The 22,152-nt window shown below is 37.1% G+C and overlaps 2 protein-coding genes across 3 annotated transcripts; both read right to left on the bottom strand.

Moving 5' to 3' along the window:
• Positions 1-887: 887 nt before the first annotated feature.
• On the bottom strand, positions 888-4,261 carry LOC111799790 (uncharacterized). The gene is made up of 2 exons (XM_023683268.2): positions 3,785-4,261; positions 888-1,201 (listed from the first exon to the last, which is right to left on the bottom strand). The coding sequence occupies exons 1-2, from the start codon at positions 4,193-4,195 to the stop codon at positions 1,031-1,033; spliced, it is 582 nt and encodes a 193-aa protein (XP_023539036.2). The 5' UTR covers positions 4,196-4,261; the 3' UTR covers positions 888-1,030.
• A 774-nt stretch (positions 4,262-5,035) lies between these two features.
• Positions 5,036-22,066, bottom strand: LOC111800299 (protein NO VEIN). Of its 2 annotated transcripts, XM_087126240.1 has the most exons (14): positions 21,616-22,066; positions 21,329-21,585; positions 19,930-20,273; positions 19,087-19,756; positions 18,485-18,589; positions 16,362-16,533; positions 13,662-15,418; positions 12,610-12,822; positions 9,536-11,803; positions 8,921-9,030; positions 7,749-8,151; positions 7,358-7,663; positions 6,860-7,105; positions 5,036-6,504 (listed from the first exon to the last, which is right to left on the bottom strand). In XM_087126240.1, the coding sequence occupies exons 1-14, from the start codon at positions 21,887-21,889 to the stop codon at positions 5,422-5,424; spliced, it is 8,208 nt and encodes a 2,735-aa protein (XP_086982366.1). In that variant the 5' UTR covers positions 21,890-22,066; the 3' UTR covers positions 5,036-5,421. The 2 variants fall into 2 exon arrangements, with proteins under 2 accessions (XP_086982366.1, XP_023539694.2); XM_023683926.2 differs by having other exon boundaries at positions 21,329-22,066.
• Between the last annotated feature and the right edge of the window lie 86 nt (positions 22,067-22,152).

Below are 22,152 nucleotides of genomic sequence, written 5' to 3'. Positions count from 1 at the left end.
ATTTTTTTTCATGGCCAATGCTACAAATTTTATACTTTATTTATCTATTTTTCATTCTTATTTCGTTTTTGTATAATTAATTCTTTAGTTTGTCTAATGTACTTAAAGTTTATAGAATTTTATTAAATTTATTTATGCGAGGATAATTATTAAGATTGGTTGCTAAATAAGCTAAAATATTTAAAATTTAAGATATTCGTTATAATATATTTTTTAATGAAGGAAAATTAAATTTTAATTTAAATTGATTGAGTTTATCCTAATCATTTGACTTAATAAAAATAAATTAACTATCCTAATGCAATAAAATGGTTGAAAATAATTAGAGGAATCAAACAAAAATCTTATTTTCTAAACCTTTCATTTTCAGGTATCTTACCTTGCGACTCCACAATAGTATGATATTGTCTGTCTACTTTGAGCTCCACAGTAGTATGATATTGTCTGTCTACTTTGAGCATAAGCTCATAATGGTATGATATTTGTCTGTCTACTTTGAGCATAAGCTCACAATGGTATGATATTGTCTGTCTACTTTGAGCATAAGCTCACAATTGAATGATATTGTTTGTCTACTTTGAGCATAAGTTCACAATGGTATGATAGTGTCTGTCTACTTTGAGCATAAGCTCACAATGGTATGATATTGTCTGTCTACTTTGAACATAAGTTCTCATGGTTTGGCTTCCTCGAACGGCCTCATGCAATGGAGATAGTATTCCTCATTTATAAACTCATGATCTTCTACTAAATTAACCAACGTGGACTCACTCCCAATAATTCTCAATACAAATGACTTCCCATGAGTAATGCAGTAAGATACATTAAGTATTAAAAAACTCCATTTTATTCGAGATGTCAAGTGCTTTCATCACAAATTAGAGGTGTAGATTTGAATTTACATTCCATTCCATTAAGTTCAAATACTTAATCCAACTAAAGTGAACAAAAACTTGGTTATGCAAAAATTTATCGGTTAGAATGACTCAATGTAAGAGTAATTCTCTAAAATAAAACTTGGAAGGAAAGCTCAGAGAGGGGTGGTATTAACAATGGCGTCTAAGAGCTTCTCTTCCAACTTCTTATCATCAATCCACATGGAACTCTGGCGTCTTATTAGCTCGTTCTTTTCGTTCTTCTTTTCTTCCCTCGTCTTTTTCATCATTCTCCAATGCTCGAGCTTCTCGGCTCGTTCTTTCATCTGCATATGGCACCCAATCGAATGACATTAGATGACTGCATTGAGTCTCGAAACAGTGGATATCATCGTATCGAATGTAAGCCCTTTTAGAATGAAATGCAAGAAAAAAGATAAAAACAAACAACAATATAGGGCATGTGTCTCCAAAACAACCAAATGGTTTCCTTCCTTTTGAACTAAAAAATCCTCCTTGGGAAGTAATTTCAAGACTGGTCAATCCAATCAATGGTTCATAAGACAACTGAAGTCAAATTCTTGTACCTACCGAGTGATCTTTTATGTTTAGATAGTTGTAAATAGACACATAGGATTATATCCCAGACCTACACCGAGGTATTGACAGTCATTCTCAACTAGCAGAACAAAATCTAATACGATGAGATAGAATGCAATAGAAACAAACGAGTTATCTACTCTTAACGGTCAAAGCGAACCCTTTCATTCCAAATTCTAAAACTCAGAATGAATCAAATCTCTCCAAGTATGATTCAAACCTACAACCAATCAGTTAACAGTCGACCGCTCTACCACTGAGCTACTTACGTAGTTATTTCTTTTTTGATAAATTCCTATAAAGCATAAACTAGTCTTTTACATGCACTACATAAAAGAGTATATCAATCAAATCAATCAAATCAATCCAGAAAACGTGACAACGTAATGTCAATACGATAAGGTCCATAAGGCGTAATTGTATACATAGATGATTTCGATGACACCAAGATGTAATAGATCATAATAATAATCAGAAACTAAATGTTCTATTGAAAGTTAACTTTGCAAATTTGTGCATCTGTTATCTCAATGAGTATCAACAAGCAGGATTTTCCTCTGGCCACAGACATCAATACCAGGCCCACCAAGATAAAGGGAAATTTAGACTTTAGTCCAATTAACCAAATGGCAACCCCCTTATTGATTTCCACTCGTAAAAGGAAGTTCTCAAAGAGCCTCTCAATCAAAATAATCACCATTGAAAGCATGTGAAAAGAGGTATATTATACATAGGGATATTTGAGAAAGTGACTTGAATGTGAGTTACTGAACCCCTTTTAGAGAGTTAAAACCCCTTCCCTTTATAACGTTTGTGATTAATTCGGAGCCCTAAATGAGAAAGATAAGAGAGTTAAGCCTCTTTTGAAGACCTATCTGTTCTAAAATTTGTTTGTTCAATGGTTTATTCCTCGACTTTCCAATTCTTCTGGGAGATGGGTAATTATACTCAGTGACCAATTTCTTTCAAATTTGATATTTTTTCATTTGATCACAAGATTTTGTGCCATTCTTGAAGCCTTAGTGTGAATATTTCCATTGAACATTGGTTGAGTTGAGGTTTTGTCTTTCTCAAAAGCTTAAAGCCTTCAAAATTCTTCTCAAGAAGTGGAGTTTGAAGTGTTCTTGAAATTCAAAGGGTTCATTGGATTTATTGTTCAGCTGGATAAGAAGGAAGAATCAAAGAGGTTGCATTTGATATTGGTAAACAAAGAACATAGGAAATTGCTTTGGCATCAGCTAAAGGTTGTGATCTCCAAGGAAAGCCAAAAATGGAGGCAGATAGGTAAAGATCAAGAGGTCATCGATTTTGTAGAATAAAGATCTCATGTCTTTTTTTTTTTTCCTTTCTATGAAATATAGGTTGTACACAACATTGTCTTATTGCTAAGGTCATTTTTCACTTCCTTTTCGTAGTTATAAACAATCTTTTGTTCCCCTCTCCAACCGAGGTGGGATCTCACAATCCACCATCCTTGGAGGCCTAGCGTCCTCGCTGGCACACCGTGTTAGGATCGCACAACAATGCACACACTCGATCTAGATGAACACAAAAGATAGGAGAGAGAAAATGCGAGTAATATTGACTAAAGGTCTATATTGATGACTTCGAGTATGTACACTAAGAGAATACATAAAGTACATTTTCAAAGCTCTATTTGAGAGCATATATATATGGTATGCTCCATAACCTAACATACCGCCCCCGTATCTGGCTCTGATACCATTTGTAACAGCTTAAACCTACCACTAGCACATATTGTCCTCTTTGGCCCGTTACGTATCGTCGTCAGCCTCACAGTTTTAAAACACTTCTATTGTCTACTAAGGAGAGGTTTCCACACCTTATAAAGAATGCTTCATTCCCCTCTACAACCGACGTGTGATCTCATATTGGTCTAAATGTTCACAACCCTTTAGAAGATTACAGCATTTGTACTCTGATTTGCAATTTTTTTTTTGCTACCCCACCCTTTTAAAGATTACTTTGATTTGCAATGGGCAATTCTTTTGAAAGATTCAAAGTTCATCGATTAAATTACCAAAAATTACCAAAAACAGACTACGAGAAGCATTGAGGAAGCAAAGATAAGACGAAAACCAGAGCAGCAGTATTAACATGTAGCATGAAAGTGTAAGTAGACAAATTCAAGCAAAGGAAACTGTTCTACTAAACCTGAGAGCAGAGATTGAATCCAGAACTTTTGGAGACGCAATGGATACATTTGCAGGCAAATTATCTTCAATTAAGATCTTCAAACAATAAAATCTGAAGAAGAAAATGTTAAAGAAGACATGGAAATCGCTTACCAAAGTCTGTCGGAACTCTTCGTTGGCAACCTTACGCTCTTCGGCTCGGGCTTTCGCAGCTTCGGCTTTAAGCTTCTTACGTTCCTCATTGACAACTCTAAGCGCCTCTTGCTTGGCTTCGTCCTTACGCTGCTTTTCGAGTCTCAAGAGCTCGCCCTCCTGAATGTAATTCTTCCGCACCTGCTTCACCTTCTTGGCGTAATCCCTACGAAGCAGAGCGAGCCTGGCCTGCGCTTCCTTGGGATCTTTCGGCGCCTCCCAGCTGCCAACGAAGGCGTTCGCCTCCAAGTATTTGTGCGTTTGCTGGTGATTGTTATGATGAGCGGATTTAGTGGAAGTGGAGAAAGATCGCAGAAGATAATCGGAGAAATTGGTTGCACTGCGGATCGCAGAACGAGACACAAACGCCATTGTTGTCGAGCTGATAGAGGCACAAACTCTAGGCTCTCGTGTTGTGATTGTGAACACGAACGACACATATTTTGCACTTCATAATGATTCGACATGTCGAACACTTGAGGAAATTGTACGGATAAAAAATGATTTTCCCATTTCCAAAAGAAAATAATTATTATTGTAGTAAAAATAGTAAAAATCAATATTAGTTACCATCAGAATCTTAGATGGAATGTGACTGTAATTTCTCATATTCATTCCAACATTTACCTATAACAGCTCGTTTAAGAGATAGGAAAGACCCGATAGAAACATTAAGAGAATCAGATCAGTTCTATTAAAGAGGGATCGTATTGACCCCTCTTAGAAAATTCTATATTTTACATATCCATATGATTGAGTCCTTGAGTTTCCGAAATAGTGTAAAAAGAGGTGCTTTCTTTGGACCCAGAAATGATACGTTGGAAGAATCTTTTGGCTCTATTTTATCTTCTAAGTCACTAACGAGTCCCTGGGGTGGGATGAAGACATAAATGAGAATTGGATTTGGACCATGGTTGGGGACGAGGACAAATAATACAATACCCGACTCAAGGCCCGTTTAGCTAATAGAGATAAATCTCTCCTTGCTTCCCTATCGTCGTGTCTATGAAGCCATGCAAGTTAAATAAATAATCTCCATTTGATCCCTCACACCTCTAAATTTACAAAATTGTCACAATTAAACTCTTAAAAAGTTGCCAAATGCATAAGTAATTCTTATATTTTCAATATGCAACAATTTAATTATAAAATTCCACAATAAAATTAAATGTTTGAGAAGTAATTATAATTACTGTTAAAATTCACAAATAATTTTTGCAAATTTACTGAAAAGAACATATAAATATTATAAAAACTCAAATTATTTACACATAAAAGGGGGTTTTTTTGGGACGAAAAAAATTAAAAAGATTAACTTTACTACCCTCAAAATTTATTTACATGTAAACAACTGCAAGGTGGGCAAAAATTAAAAAACAGCCCACTGTGAGTTCTCACAGATGAGACTCAGAAAATAGTGTAATAAATAGAATTGAAGCCTCCATTGAAAATCATACATACAAAACCAGCCTCCCGACGAGCGACGTCGAGATATTCTCCTCGACGAGCTTGAAAAATCGAACCAGAGAGCTGTCGTTGCTTGTTTGCTGCAGCAAAACCAGCTCCCCAGGAAGAATTGAATGAGGAAGAATGTCATTTCAGGAGGAGACAATGGAGAATTCCTTTTGCTGTTTGGGCATTAAAAGAGCCAGTTGGAGCTTGCTTGACTGGCATAATTTAACTGGGTTCTTAAAAATCAAAACCCGGGCGACGTTATTAGCTAATAACAAAACGTGTGCAATGCTAAACGATTCGCCCTTTTCGACTGCAAATTGCCATTCTCTTACTGATATGTCGAACCAATCTTTCTTTGCGGATCTGGTTGATTTCACTTCAATGTACTGTCTATTGTCGTCGTCGTCATCTCCTATGATTATATCGAAAGGGAATCCAGTTTCCGAGTCCTCATTGACCCACTCAACTACTGTGTTGCTGAACTTTTCGGTTAAGTATTTGAAGGCGACTTGCTCGCCGAGTCTCCCAGTTGCCATTGCCTGAACTGGATTGGGGGTGCCAGTTCTAAGCTGATTTTTCCAGGAAAAGCCACTCGAATCGGATTGAGAACCAATGGCCTCAGGATTCACATCACCATGGTTGACAAGTTCTCCGACGTTATCACTACTGCCATAAACAATCGATGCTACCGACACAGCAGATGAATCGCCATCATAGGTCCAGTCAGTGTCTGTTGAAATCGGAGCCAAGTTCTCTGTTTGCTTCTCGATACCTTCATACATGTTTTCTATATATAGGTTGCAGTTGGGCAGTGAGCTTGCTGGTTGTGTCTTGAAACCATTTTCACGAGCGTAACTAAAACCCGGAGCCGTTTTCCAATCAACAGGCGGCCAATTTCCTGCATTCTTTTTAGACTTCAAAGACGATCCATGGTCGTTCAGTAAAGTAGGGTTAAGACATGTTTGAGGTAAGTTGTGAGTCTCGACCAATGAAGTGACAGATGAAAGAGACCAAATAGGTTCCTCCTCGGGAAGTTTCGTCACCTTCTGACTATTCAAGATGAAAAACTCAGTTTGCTCTTTGGTAGAACCCGATTCGGCCATGGTCGTAATCATGTGAAGGAAGTTGGCCAAATGAAGCTCAGGAGTTCCACCGAATAGCAAACGAGAAAACTCCATAAACAACGAATGAGAATCCGAGTCATGGGTCGTGTATAAAATATTATCCTGCAAAAGCAAATATCATACAAATCAGGACATGCATATATATACTTATGCAGATTCAACCATTCGCTTCCAATCGCGAGTATTCCAACTTGACAAAGCAAAAAAGCATGCAAAAACACTTTTTTCCAGCTCTGGCTGACCAATTAATGAACAATTTGTTAATCTCCTTCCTCAATCTAGATCCTTTCTTGTACTTTTCAATATCTTAATGGTATGTCCCTTGTTTCTAAGCATATATATGAATGTACACATTGATTTATTCGAGACAATCCCGAAACGGCACAAATTCATGCATTACAAGCCATGGTTCTATTGACAACTTTTTAATATCAAGTATGGAATTGAACTAAATTACCTGTAGAAGACAACTACATGGAACCTGTTCATCAGAAGCACGTCCAGAATTCTTTATAACATTCCTGAAAAACAGCTTTTCAACAACAATTACTTGCAGACAAAATCCAGATTGCTTGAGCGTCGCGTATCTCTCAGGGTGCACACTGTACATGTAGCGCTGAGCAAAAGGAAGAGCCCAGTTCATTAATGAAGTTTTGAAGCTCGAGTCCCTCAAACCGTAATATTTTGCTTCACGGGTTACAATCTGCATGAAGAAAGGACATTTCTAAGATTGAAAGCTTTATTGAAACTTCTAAAAACTTCAAGGTCCAAATGGAGGACAAAGCAAATAATCATGTTGCGAGTATACGGGTATACTACCATGAAGACAATTGTACGCATCTGGTGAAAAATCAATGTTCAGAAACTCATTCCCCACCACCCCAACAAAAAGAAAGAAAACATGCAATTATTTCCACAGGACTCCACAAAAGTAAAATAAATAAGAGAGGTGTACCTCAGAAAGAAGAGGAACCCCTAGAGCTTTCAAGAGCTGAGAGAAAGCCTCGGTTCTAACATTGTCGATCTCACCGAAGTATACAAAATCTATTTTGCCCATATTCTTACATTGCTGTCTTAATCTCTTGTCATCACAACAGCATACAATGCTGGTGGAAGGATGAAGCGAAACCCATTTATCTTGTTCAGTTGGAAGGATCGTGAACTCCGAGCTTCCAATACATTCCTTCAGGTATGCCATATCTTCAGAACTCAGTAGTCCGGATTTTAGTCCATCGGCCCATTTTAGAAAAACTTGGAATACCTATTACATGAAAGAAGCACTTCAGTTGCCATCACCTAAAATTATTTCTGAGAAAATAACATAATATATTATTGTAAAGACTTACAAAATCACTAGCTTGAGAAGGCAAAGCAACAGCTGATAACTGTTTCAAAATCTGAAGATAACTGCATAGAGGAGGGTATTCAAATATTCCACATTCGTCAATAAAAAATCTCTTAAGCCCTGGATAAATATTGCACAAAGTCTTGATTATGGGACAATCAACCATATTTTTCGAGCTGAATTGAAGATATACATCCTTAATCTTGTCAATAGAGCCAATTGGATCGCACCAATATACTTCCTTAGGAGACAAAAATACACCAGACACCACATCCTCATGCCCAGAGTCAGCCACAACAGGGACAAAGATAAAAGGCCCTGAATGGAATTCCTCCAGAATTTTCTGTTTTGATGCAGCCATCTCATTCCACAAGAATGTATAGAACGTGCACATTTGTGATATGCTGAGATATCAAAGAAGGCAATATAAATGGACAGTTTGGTTCAAGATCAAACAAATTCAAGCATATAATTGAAGGTATTTACAGAGAGGGGCTTGCATATCTCGCACAAAAATTAGTAGGCTGAAAAGGAAATATATAATGTTAACAATAATAGTGACGAAATGTCTGACTGTCCCTAAATATAAAGGAAACATATCAGGTTGATTGAAAGTGTTAGACGAACACGATTCTCCACAATGGTATGATATTGTCCACTTTGAGCATAAGCTCTCATGGCTTTGCTTTGGGCTTCCCCAAAAGGCCTCATACCAATGGAGTTAGTATTCCTCACTTATAGACCCATGATCATTCCCTAAATTAGCCGATGTGGGACTTCCATCATCCAACAGAAAGGTCCTTAAAGTTTATATCAGGACCAGCTTACAAGCATTTCATTGTTTCCACATGAAACACAGAATCTCAAGAAACACGAGATATCAACAATCGGTAAAGGTCTTAAGACTTAGCACAAGACCTGAGTTAATTGAATTGAAGAGATCATAATTTAAACTAAAGGACGTCAAGAAAATTTCTGCAATATACAGATTTTTTAGAGGAAAAAAAATCTTGAAAGAAAGCTTGGAAGGGAAGCAGCCAGGGTGGCTTAAACTTTTATTTCTGAATATCTCTGGTGTTCTATGAAATGATTTCAAACTATTGTCCTTGCAAATTAATAATCTCTTTCAGCCGTTCGGCAAATTAATGCAAACTATTACAATGAGATAAGTACCTTGTCTTGAAAAGTTCCTCAGTTCTCCACACTTTTAGAATATCTAGAGCGTCATCAAGGGTAACTCTAGTTTTAAACCCAATATCATGCACCAACTTTGTACTTTTAACCTGTTGCAACAACAAGAAAACAAATCAACATCTAGAGGTCTATAACAATTACAAGCTTAAGGCCAACCCATTTCACTAATTAAGGAAACAGTAGATATGGATAAGGAACTTCATCAAGCATCAAAAGAACTGAGGAAATCGCCTTGCGATACTTCATTGCATGGGATATTAAACATGCTTAAAAGATGTCCATGTAAATTCTCAAAAGAAGCACAACAAATAACTTGGAAGGTCACTCCAACAACGATTTGCTTCACCCTCTGTTTTTGACAGCTGTCAAATGTAGCATAGAACAAAAAAGAGTTGAAGCACTTAATTTATTTCTTTCAAAATGTTAAAACATGGAAAAGAGTGTATTTTCTTTCAAAATGTTAAAACATGGAAAAGAGTGTCAGGAAGCACCTCACATAAGTAATAGCCTCATAGGACATCATTAAGAAAAGAAGAAAATTTATTTGAAATGCAGTCATCAATATCAGGCGAACACCCTAATCTTACAACTGACCTTTGGAACAGCATAAGGAGCAGAGGTTCCCAGGATTGAGCGCACTGCATCACAGTCATAGTACAAATCTTTAGGATAGTGAAGCTTGTTGTCCATACTTGATACTACCCATTGGGTATCACAGATGCTATTCATAAAAGCAGACTGAAACTGCTTGCTCGAACCACTAGATTTAGAAATACAGCAACCCATAACTTTATCACTCAAACGATCATCCCATAAAGTATCAAGAACCTCTAAAAGATATTTACAGCTCTGTCGGTTTCCATGAACAGATAACAGGGTTAACAAATCAATCAACTCTGGCGATTCCCAATCTTTAACCACTGAATCAGAAGATATTAGTTCTGGGTCCAACGTTCTATTCATCATAATAGTATGCGGCATGTTGGCAATGCTACTGTTAACTTCAACTACATGGACAAAATCAGTGATTCCTAGTTCTTGGAAAAAATTCCTCCATTTTGCGAGTCCAGAAGTGAGTGAATGGGTGACTGGGTGCTTCAAATAGGTGTTATCAACCTCATGCCAGTTCATTTCCACATTAATGATCTTATCTATATCAATGGGATTTCCATAATCTTTACTGAAATGAACTGGTACCTCAATAGGTCTTCTGTAGCCATGATTTGTTAAAATGAAAGCCTTGTTACGTAACTCTGAAACTATAAACCCCTTTTCGGTGTTACATTCAGGACAACTGGATAGTAGGTGAGTCATTGCAAAACAAACATACTCTGTCATTAAAATTCCATTACCATTTAGGTTTGACTCATTTGATATAGCTGGAATGACGTGTACTTTAATAATTTCATGGGCAGATAAACGTTGAACACCAATTCTATGAAGCATCCTGCTAATATTCCCCCCTGAGGGCGCATCCATGTGTGAGTTATCAACAGAGAAAAGCGAAAGGAAGGCTGGACAAACTACACGAATCTTAGAATTCAAACTTGGAAAATCTTCGAGTCCATACTTGCCATCAACTGTGCTAATTGAGGAATCAGAATGTAACCATATTGTCCCTTCAGCTACGGAGCTATAGGTACCATCCGAAAGAGGAATTAGTGGAACTTTCTGAAGAGACCTTATAAGATCGGCATTTCTTTCCAACTCAAACGTTGTTTGCCCAGATGACTGTAGAAGCATGTTGTGAAGTACATTTAGGCAAGAGCCCAACCAAACCAGTCCCATTGATTTGAGGTTATCATGCTTCTGACACAGAGAAGACATAAACTGCACAAGAATTTTGGGTCCATACTCTTCAATACCCAATGCTCTTGCTACTGAGTCTGACAAGATTATATCCTTATCTAGGAATCCCAGCCCAAGATGTTCACGAAGCAAATGATCGGGAAGAAGATTCAGAGCTTGTTCGTTCCAACCTCTCAAAACCTTGAATGGAGGAACCCATTCACTATCCTTTCCTTCCAAAAGTAAGCAGTTGGACATACGTAATTTAGAAATAATTAAGCGAGGAAGACTCGAAAAAAAACCATGTACTTCTCCAATGAGGGGAATATAGCTCATATAAGCTGTAATAGCTTTCCCTGGACAATTCTCAAAGCATGGAAGAGAACAAAAAAAATTCGCTGCAGTCACAAACAAACCAGGAAACTCCGACAATAGCCATTGATTCCAGGGACTATCACCATCCACCTCCTCTCGGGAAGAAGGTAGAACAAAATCACCTTGAATTATAAATTTCAACCCATACATTCTTAGAGGAAGAAATGCAAAAACTGGCTGTTGGGCTAGAAATGGACTGTAAGTCCCATTCTCTTCTTCCTGGAGTGTAAATGCAATTGAGATCTCAGTAGATTGAACATCATGACGAATAACATCAGCCTTCAACTTCCGTGATACTACAAGCCAAGTCATTTTTTCTTCCCCATGAGAAACCTTAATGATGCCATTTCCAACAATTTCTTTTCTCATTACAATAAGTGAATTGTCAAGCATGTTTCTGATCTTAATACACTGGAGACGGTGAAGAAAGAGTAACAAGGACGGATGGAGGTCTGCAAACATATTCACTATATTATTGATCAAAGTTCCTCCTCCAGATAATTTTGAACTGAAAGGAAGCACAATACAAGTCTTCCAAATATTTGTATCCTGCAAATCGGAGGCACTGGTAGCCAACCTACCGTACAAGCCAACATTGCAAGGAGAAATGATAGTTGGCAAGACAAAACCAATCTGCCCCTCACTTATATCAAACTTAACATGAAACCCGTTGGAATGAATCTCAGGAGCATCGGTGACCTGCAGAAAGAGCACCAGAACTTATCAGTCATCAAAAGGAAAGAAAAAAAAGAAAGAGTGAAGGAATAAAGAGGTGTAAACGCTGAAATAAACTCGGTTTCTTTTGCATTCAGATGCACACTTGCATGAAGTTTGTTTGCGCGTAACATATAGCCACTTCATTGATATTCTATAACATACTGACGAAATTTTCAATGATATGCATAACAGGCATAACAAAGGTACTGCTAAATCATCTTCAAAGATTATAGTCAATTTACATTTTTATCAGCAGCCTGCTAGGGAAGGATTTTAACATCTAACAATGTTATTTAAAATAATCATGCCCTTTAGCCTTTTAATCAGTGTAACCATCAAGAGCATCTATAAATTGCATTCCTAAGATTTATACAGCTTTTGCTCCTTCTGTAGTTAGTTTCCTTTCTTTACTTCTTACCTAATCAAACAAACTACTAAATTACAGTTAAACATGAGAAATAATAAATCTTTTTCAAGCCTTATGGCGTCAGTGCATTTGTCTTTACTAATCCTTGAAGCATCTGAAATTTTAACGATTGAGAACAATTAATTCCATGATATAGAATCAAAAAATGGGGAAAAGCACACGTACACCCTTATAAATGATCAATATTTTGTCTTTATCTCTTTTCTTAAAGAGGAGATAAAATATTGCATGGATGAATGAAATTACAAAGGATGGAGAAAAAAACCTCAGCCCAACAAAGGAGGATGAAAGAAAGACTTGAGCCGGAAACATTGTAGTATATAATTAAGAGAAAGGTAACATAGTGTTACCCTAAACATACCCGAAAAACTGATTTGAAGCCAATGCCTTTCTTTCCTATATATCCAGCATTAGATCCTTTCTTTGTGGAATTCCCAACATCACAGAGGGCTCTGATATTCTTAGCAGAAAAGCCCTCCTCGTTGTTCAAAACAACAATACCTGACTCCTCGAAAATGAATGCTAGAGTGGGTTCCACACTTTGTGGATAGATATTATCGTCAGCATTTTGAACCTAAAATAACATCAGGAGTTTGATTAGATGAATGCAATAAATCGTGTTCATCAAATGGATATTTTCAACTCCATGTAATTAAATCAAATTTGGTGGATGAAATGGAAGACTCAACCTTCAACACCATTAAAATGCTATGTGCATGGCAGGATCTTATACACCAAGAATATTCACAACATTAATGATCCAGGATCTAGTTCCTTTCTTAACTCCCTTTGATGATGTTTATTTTGATGTAATTTTTATCGTTAGCAATTCTACGTATGAAAACTCACAACATTTGAGAATGCTGCTTTTCACAATAAGAGACAACCAATTATATGTTTCATGTTAGAAAACACATCTTTATGGTATTTAAAAGTACTCTTTCTTGGCTATGTAACTTGTCACAGGCCATCCACGTTGATTCTTTAAAGGTTCAAGCCATTAAGCATTGGCTGATACCTAAAACAGTACAGGAGGTACAACACTTCCTCTGTTATTCTACACATGTAGAAATTTTATTTTTAAAACAATAGCTCAAATATACCCACCCCTAGACCACTTGTCCATAGAAAGGTAAACTTGTTTGGGAAAGGAACCGAAGTTCTCCAGTGAGAAATTAAGTTTATCAAGGCAGAAGAGGAGCACTTTGTGCAGGAACAATATGCACAATACGTAGCCCACTATTTTATGTGAAGAATCGTAACTCTTTCTTCTTCTTTTTTTCTTCCCATCATATGTGTGTTATACTACAATATTGAATAATAAATTTCTTATAAAAATAAAAAATAAAAAGAGGTCAGAAATAATATATCGCATGAGATAAACCTAACAAGAAAGACAATAGCCTTGCTCACCAGCTCGAGCAGAAAATGTGAATCCTGAGAATACAGCTCCTGCGAAAGACAATGAAGAGCTCTTCCTAAGCGAGCATGCTGCTTCCTCAACATACCAGTCTCAGAATTGGGAAGATCAAGATCAAGACCAAATTCATCACGCCTGATGGATAGGATGATCTGAGCTGCATCCTTATCTCCATCAGGTTCAGAAGCAGGTGACATACAACTGATGCCATTTGCATCATCAAAAGTTTTTGAAGTACAGTTCGGGCTAGGAACGTTCATCTTTTCATTACACATATTCTCTTCAATAGAGAGAGAGACGTGTTGTTCTGAAGCAGAAGGCTTGGTTAAAACACCGCCTATGTGTAAATTTTTGTTTATCTCAGACCTATCATGCAAGAATGCAGATTCATCAGCGAACAGATCTGAAGAAGCACTAGAGGAAATTGTGTGATAGTCCTGAATCCACTCCAGGACACCAAGAGAAAGGCCTATCTCATGAAGCATAAGACGCTGCTCTGGTTTATGACACTCGTGTAAAATAGATGATGCAGCATCTTTAATGACAGAACTCATGCCAGAAAGCATTATATCGGCAGCCAAGTAACGAAACTCTACCGGTAGATAACCAAGACAAGCAACAAAAAACCTAGACAACGAGGGAATTGCTTTGTTCCTCATAGAAATCTTCTTCTTCAATTCAAAACTCAAATTACCAGAAGCTACTGGCTCAATGTTCTGTTGACAGAACACCTTTTCATGTCCCCGAGCCCAATTGTCAAACATTTCTATGTTTTCAACAGAGTTCTTGATAATAACTTCAAAAGCACGGGTGGCATGGTGTTTAAGAAGGGATAAAGGGACATGTTTTTCTCCCCCAAGTAGAACAAAAATAGATAAAAGCTTCACCGCAGTATGAAATGGGGATCCTTGCAGTGCAGCTTCCAAGAATGAATCGGCAGTAGCTGTATGGTCTATCCGTACAACTTTCCCTTCTTTGGTAACCAAACACAAAAAGTTTTCTGTATTAACTTCATTCTGCAACCAGGGTACAAGAGGACCAAGAGCTGGAGCAAATATGATATCCCAATGGGACCATAAGTTCAAATCCAATAACATTGGTGCTCTGACCAAGACTTTGATAGCATCCTCTGATGTCACAGATTCAACGGTCCTCAGTCCCTGTCCAAATTCAGCAATAACTGAAGTGGCACCCAATAAATCATTCTCCAGTGTTGCCGAAGAATCTCTTGAACGACATCTTCCTAATAATGTAACAGAAAATGTAACACACTTTGAAACAACATTGTTCTTTTGCTCCGCTACAAGCTCCATAAAATCTTCCAAAGACCCATTTTCAGTCAGTTTGAAACTGATCGAGGGAAACTGCTGCGTAAGAAGGGTACAAATCATCTGCTTACTTAATAGTTCATTCTCGGATAAGCTGTTACAAGCTTGTGATACTAAATTCACTAACTGACGTTGCAACATGCAAGCCTCCAAAGGGGATCTTTCAGAAATCTCAGGCATAAGAAACTTGCGTAGCTCAGGAAGCATAGAGACGTGCTCCTGTAAGAAAGTGAAGAAGTCCCCATGACCAAGAGACTTAAAATCCTTGGCAGAAAATTGCTCCACAAGCCAGAACTCACAGCTGCAGAGCTGTTTCAACATGCGAATTCTATTTTCCAGGAGAAACTGACCATTAGTGTGGATCTCCTGCTCAAACTTGATATGCTGACCAACTTTGTTGAGGATATCTTCTACACTGATGCCTTAAAATTAAAAAAAAAAATGAAAATAAAGGATTATAATCAAGTTATATCAATTTCATTACAGTATTATTTTCAAGATTGTAGGAGTAAAAAATTGATACAAACACATCATAGTTCTGACATGTAACGCATGTACCATATAAAGCAAAATTCTAAGATCATTCAATTCAACTGAAAATTTTCAAGTTTTGCTATTTAATATCACAAACAGTTTTCCTGATCTCCCATGATAATTTGTTTGCAATTAGTCCCAAATAATGTCTGGCCCTCAAAACTTTTTCAAAATTTAGCAGACAGTGAAACAAAACAGAAAAGAAAAAGATACAGCTTGGCGTATTTCCAGTTACTAAAAGGTAACAGCTCAAAGGATGGCACTTTATTATTGGAAAGTTTGGGCTGACCCATTGTCTTCCAAATAAAGTGACTGATTGGCTTCTTGAAGCCCCAAATACTTGCACTTTAGATAGAAATCAAAGATTTTGTGAAACCATTCTACTATAGCCCTTTTTTACACATTTTTAAGGAAAGGAATATTAGGACTTCTGAAGATATAAGTCCCTCTTTTGATTCTTTTCATAATTATGTACAAAATACAGCTTCTTAGTGGTGTTCCTTATTTTCAAAATTCTTCTATAACTATGGCCTTTTAATGGTTTTTAAAAATAGGAAGACTCTCATCAAGCAGTGCATGGGCAAGGGTTCCCTCTACTCCTGATCCTCGTGCTGTCCCTTTGTTTTTTCTCCTCCACAAAAAAAATAAATAAATAAATAAAAAAGACTAAAGCATTTCAAGTCCAGGGAAGCAGTATCAAGTTCTTGCATGCTTGTGAGTTTATCTATGTTTGTGTTGCTTTATGAAGAACTGACGCAGTATAGCATCCATCTGAAATATTAAGTTATGTGTCAAGAATGATGATAAGTCCGGAAAACAAACGCCACTTACCATGAATAGACTTTGGAACATGCTTAATAAGAGCACCCTCTGCACTTGGACCTACATCTATGCTCTCATGTACGGGTTGTTTCTCAACATGTGTATTAGATAATTCATGTAGATTGATTGTTTGTAGAGAATCATAAATGCTATCCCACATCCCATTCTTAATAGATGAAACCTGCAATAATGACAACAATGAGAAATTAGTGGCTTAGAATACTTAATCAAAAGAAAGCAAAGCATAAGTTCCTTACATCAGGAGTCATACACTGCAATTATCAGAACTTAAAATTTAATAATATGGATGAAAATGATGCACGGTCGTAGATTAGGATGCACTGATGATGCTTAATGTAGGAAATGCATATGCAGCTAATGCCAATGCCCTCTAGTCACCAGTTTGAGAATAATGCACATGTTTTTAACACAAGGGGACTCATGGTTGATACACCTCGTCAAAAATTATATGTTTGGTTTTCTACAGTTCAATTATTAAAAAAAATGGCATCAAACAAAATCTTCTCTTTTAGAACAAGTTAAAGATTAGGAATTATTTGCAGATATGTAATAAAGCATGGTTTATCAAAACCAATGTTGAGGAGCGAACAAGCTGATCTTGACACTTACGGATATCAAAAGAAAAATAATAATAATAAAATAAATCAGAACTAATGTTGCCAACCTCTGGGATACCATGGGTTAAAGTCGAATGTTCTAAATATGGTATAAGTTTAGTTGAAAAAAATCAGTGTTAAAAATAGATTAATTTTCAATGCTCCTTGTTTGCACTCAGGTAGACTCTTTCCTACCTCAACCTTCAGGGAGGTGTGCTTTGAGAAGAACGAGGGAAAACCTCCTTAAATCAAATTTCAGTATATTTTCCAATGCACTACATACTATGAAAGATTGCAAAGAAAAGCTCACAACTGAGCGATCTCCCCTTCTATGTGATGTCTTCGCTTAACAAATGAAGAAACTCTAGACCATATCTTCTTTCATTGCTCATTTGCTACTAAAGTGTGGTCGGCCATCTTCAAGGAGTTTGGGGCTGCCTATTGTTCGCCAAAAAAGGTTGATGCTTGGCTTCTGAAAATGCTTAATGGCTAGTGCTTTTTTAAAAAGAAGATAGTGTGGTGGTGTGCTATAAGAGCTCTTCAGTGGAACGGAACCTTTAGAGAGAAAGAAACCAAAGGACCTTCAAAGATAAGTTTTCATCTTTTGATTCTTCCTTCATTGCTTATTCCCTACTAAAGGGCGGTCGATCATCCTACAAGGAGTATGTGGCTTCCTATTGTTTACCAAGAAAAGTTAGTGATTGGCTTGTGGAAGTGCTTGATAATGGGTGCTTTTTTAAAGGGATGATAGTGTGGCGGTTTGCTATTAGAGCACTTCTGTGGAACTGAACCTTTAGAGAGAATGAAACCGAAGGACGTTTGAAGATAAGTTTTCATGTTTTGATTCTATCAGTATATATGTGCAGCATATTGTCTCTTGATGGTGCACAATTCACACAAAACTCCTTCGTAACTACAACTTTCAAATAGTTATTAACAACTGGAAGGTCTTCCTTTAATTGTTCTTTGGCGAGGGTTATCTCGACCCTTTGCCATTAGGTTGTTCGGGTTTTGTGTGAACAGACTTCTTCGTCTCAGAGAGAGATGGGAAAAAAGAGTTAGTGGGGACATCTCCATCCACATCATTTATTTATTTTTCAATGTTTTAGTCGTTTAGAGTTTTTAAAAGAAAAAAGGAAGAAAAAAATACACATCGAGTATGCTTATACAGATCACTCAAAGCATCTGCAACATGCCAAAAAAGCTGAAAATCATTATGCCTTAAAGTTACAACGGTAGCAAACTAGAAGAGATTTCATATCCTCCAATAAAAAGAAGACAAAAAGTTAAAACCAACCATCTCAATTCAAACCAAAATCATGTTGATGTGAGACCAAATATGAGAGAATAATTACTTTCGTTCTGTACACTTCAGCTAAATATAAATAAGCATAAACGGGAGCCCTAAACTAACAATAGTAAAATAGCAATAAAGGACAGGGGACTAGTAACTTATATATATACATAAAAAAAAAAAAAAAAAAAAACAATATCAAAACAGTAAAATCCCCTTACTGCAACATTCAGTAATCCAATGAATGGGTAAGATGATAACATCGATCTCACTCTTATTCTTGATCGAAATTTTATGCCATAATGGTGAAGCATTCGTTTGAGTACCTACAATACAGAATCAATTTAGTGAGTTCCGGAATATTATAAAATGAATTAAAAAAAAAAAGGAGCAGAGAAATGCATCCCTGAAAGAAACAAAGAAGAACATTACATGAACTATTTCCAAAAAAAATTATTTATAGGAAACAAAAATAGTTAAATTGTGGAATGATAAGTAAATAAAATTAACTGCACCAGGAATAATAGAAAGCAAAGTTCATAATTAAATTTCATATCTAAGAAATAGAAACACAGAAAAGTAAAAAAAAAATATGACAACATGAAACTTAGTTTTGTTTGGAGGTTAATTTTCCAAAAACTAATTAATCTAATGAGCTAGTCAATAGTAAAAGCTAAATTAACATAAAGTTGTTAGCATTTTTGTGTATTACATGCAGAAAATCATATTAACATAAGAAGAGATGGCTAGTATAAATAAGTTTGATGCATATAGGAAAAAGAATTTAGCACTGGAAATTGATGAAGTAAAAGCAGTAGCACACCTCATCCACAGTCATATCCCTACATCCATCCTTCCACGTTGTGATGAACATCCTCATAGAATTATATGTAATTTTATATTCAGCTTCATCACCACTACCTTCATCGGAATTATATAAACTATCTTTGTCAAGGATGCTGGCTTCTACCTTAACTTTTTTACTTGATGTTGAGGATCCAAAAATAGTGTGGCTTTGATCTCTGGATTTTCTTTTCCTTTTGGATGTACCACTATTCATAATGTGCTTTTGGCCACCAATAGGAGTGGCATGGCCAATTACTTCGCCTTTCAACCCAAGCCGTGTCATCTCTTCAGTTGCAGATGGGTAAGGGCAGCTACTTGCACGATCTGAACTTCTACTGTTTTGCAGTGAAGGTTTTAGATCAGAGCTTGAATCATGGCCATTCTTTTTATTTTCGCATGTGTTAACATCACTGTCTTCATCTTCTGAGCTTGAAGAAGCAAATCTAACATGCTTGCCACAAAAGTCCTTCTGAACAGAGGAGAATGATTCAACTCGCTGAGCTAGGGCACTAAAACGCTCATCTAGCTGTTGCTTCTGCATTTTAAAAAGAGGACGCTTACGGCATTTCTCATCTGACTTTGTTAGATACTTGCTGAGAATATCAACTTCTGATCTCCTAGCTTTTCGAATAACAGAAATATGCATCCTACAAAAAACTAGTTCTTCTCATTCATATAGCCAAGAGCAAGTTCATAACATCAAACATACAAAGTAGCCTACATCATATTAAACATTTATAACTGTAAATTCATGAACAATGAATGTAAATATTATCATTCTTCTAGTGATGCAATTTCTGAGGGGTAAAAAAACACGTACCCCAAGTTTTGAACACGTATACCCAGCATTTCTCTCTTTTTTATTGATCGCTTCCTGGAAATGAAGTCCAAAAAGTCTTCGACCGTAATATCTTTATTTCTACAAGCATCCACATCCATAAACTTGGAAAGAAGAGTAACAATCTCCTCGCTCTTTATATTAAATACTTCAGTTACCTCAGAATTCACTGAGAAATAATGCAAAACAAGAGGGTGACGCAGAAAAGGGCCCAGCCTTAACTCTTCAAATTGGTTAACTCCCTCATTCTTGCATATAGCCTTCTCCAATTCATACAACGTAGTAATTCTTCTCACCCCCACAAAGCAGTGAATAAACGAATTGATCTAAACCAAGACAGACAATATCAATAACTTGATGGAGTTAATATACTTTTGACCAGAAATTTTGACAACCCCTATCCATGTTTGGAGGAAAAATGATTTGATTTTCATAATCTCTATACTATTACAGACTGACAAAAACTGAACAAGAAACTGACCCTTCTGAACCATAGTATCTGGTTCACATGTGATAATTTGGTTCTAGAGATAGTGGGAGAAGAACGTGGTTATCAAATCTTCTCCCAAATGACGATCTATAGAACTTATTCCAGAGATTTTGAGGGTAGAAAATAAAGGAAAACAGATCAATGAAACAGTTCAACAAACTATCTACCGATTGAAGAATAATTTTTATAGCAAATTTAAAGTTTATCTTGCTATGGAAGCTGTTTTCTCTTTCTTTTATAATTCATAATTTTAAAAACCTACAAAGCATTACCGAGACTTATGGATTTAAGCTTTTAATATGTCACAGCCTACAATTATCGAGCGACCAAAGATACAACATCAATAGTTATCATTGATTGCGAACGATTATTGCCCATGAACTGTGAAGCAGAAGAAGCCAAACAATAAGCGAAAAATGCTGTCCGTTTCTCAAATACATAGTGGACATCAAACGAACGACCTCGGCTGGAAGATGATGCGCGTTTTAAGAAAGCAAAAGAATTTTCAAGCACAACTCGACTCTCAGCAAGGAAAAACTTTGTTATGACAACCCTGCAATAGCCTGAAATAGAAATTTGATATCTTTCACCTTTCATTAGACTCAATTTCAACAAATCAGAGACAGAGAAGGGGGAAAAAACGCAGAAGCACTTTTCGAAGGATAGTCAGTCTCCTCCACCATGACCCCCACCCCAGCAGCCGGCGTTGGGCCCTACCAGGATGAGTTTCCTTATAGATAAAGGCCCTAGTAGGCTAATGCTTATTATTCTAGTCCACTCAAGATCCCAGAGAATCCATGCTTAAAATATACTCTATTCCCAAATATTTATCAGATAATCAAACAAAAGAGAGACGGGGATTGAAGTTTAAGACGTATTTTCTCGCGTTACCTTTCCTTCCATCGCAATGAGGCGGTGAAGAGCATCGATTTCCTGCATACGAACCCCTAAAGAATCCCATGAATCAACCTGGAGAATTGAAAGCGCTGATTGCGAGACCTTCCACGCTGAGATGCTTTCCTTAGCCACAAGAAGATCGCTGTGTGCTTTGGCCACAGCGTTGTTGATCCTCGTGACGCCTTCTGCTGGCATAGTAGTCTTACCATGCGCCTGGGAACCCGTATTGGGAGGTTGTGGAGAATGGAAACCTGCATGAGCAGACTGTGGAAAGTGGAAACCTGGATTGGGGGCTTGTGAAAACTGAAAACCGTGATTTTGTGTCGGCAAGTTCGAGTTCTGCATAGGGAAGTTGACGTTCTGATGACCAGGAATAAACCCGCCGGAAGATTGGAGAATATGATTAAGGGCTTCAAGCTGGACATTGGGATTAAAAAAAGGCGCTGCAGGAAACTGCGCTTGTGGCTGTGGCTGTGGCCACGGTTGTTGCTGCTGCGGCTGGGACTGCCGTCGACCGGCGCCGGAAGGAGCGAAACGGGATGGTCTTCCGTACATCGCTCTCAAGTCCGATTAGCTAAGTTAGAAATTTACTGTTTTTACATTCAATACTGATGTTTCAGGCCTGCAGCTGATTCGGCGGCCGCTATATAATCGTCCCTTCCGCCGGAATTTGGAGGCGCGAAATAAAGGACCGTAGGGTTTAGGGTTTAGGGTTTGGCGGGAGGAAGATAGCCGGATTTATAAATTGCCTTCCATTACTCAAAAAAAAAAAAAAAAAAAAAAAAAAAAAAAGTAAAATTAAGGTGGATATGGTAAAA

Source organism: Cucurbita pepo, chromosome 8 (genome assembly GCF_057944985.1).
Source record: "Cucurbita pepo subsp. pepo isolate OVF chromosome 8, ASM5794498v1, whole genome shotgun sequence".
Classification (NCBI taxonomy): Eukaryota; Viridiplantae; Streptophyta; class Magnoliopsida; order Cucurbitales; family Cucurbitaceae; genus Cucurbita; species Cucurbita pepo.
Note: the sequence above shows the minus strand (reverse complement) of the source record. Positions and strands in the feature narration are given on the sequence as shown.

Coding starts and splice junctions, on each gene's coding strand:
- LOC111799790 (XM_023683268.2), bottom strand. CDS start 4,195: ATGGCGTTTGTGTCTCGTTCTGCGATCCGCAGTGCAACCAATTTCTCC. Junction 1,202..3,784: donor AAGAGTTCCGACAGACTTTG/GTAAGCGATTTC, acceptor TGCCATATGCAG/ATGAAAGAACGAGCCGAGAA.
- LOC111800299 (XM_023683926.2), bottom strand. CDS start 21,889: ATGTACGGAAGACCATCCCGTTTCGCTCCTTCCGGCGCCGGTCGACGG. Junction 12,823..13,661: donor CACATTTTCTGCTCGAGCTG/GTGAGCAAGGCT, acceptor ATGTTATTTTAG/GTTCAAAATGCTGACGATAA. Junction 9,031..9,535: donor CTCCTTATGCTGTTCCAAAG/GTCAGTTGTAAG, acceptor TTGTTGCAACAG/GTTAAAAGTACAAAGTTGGT.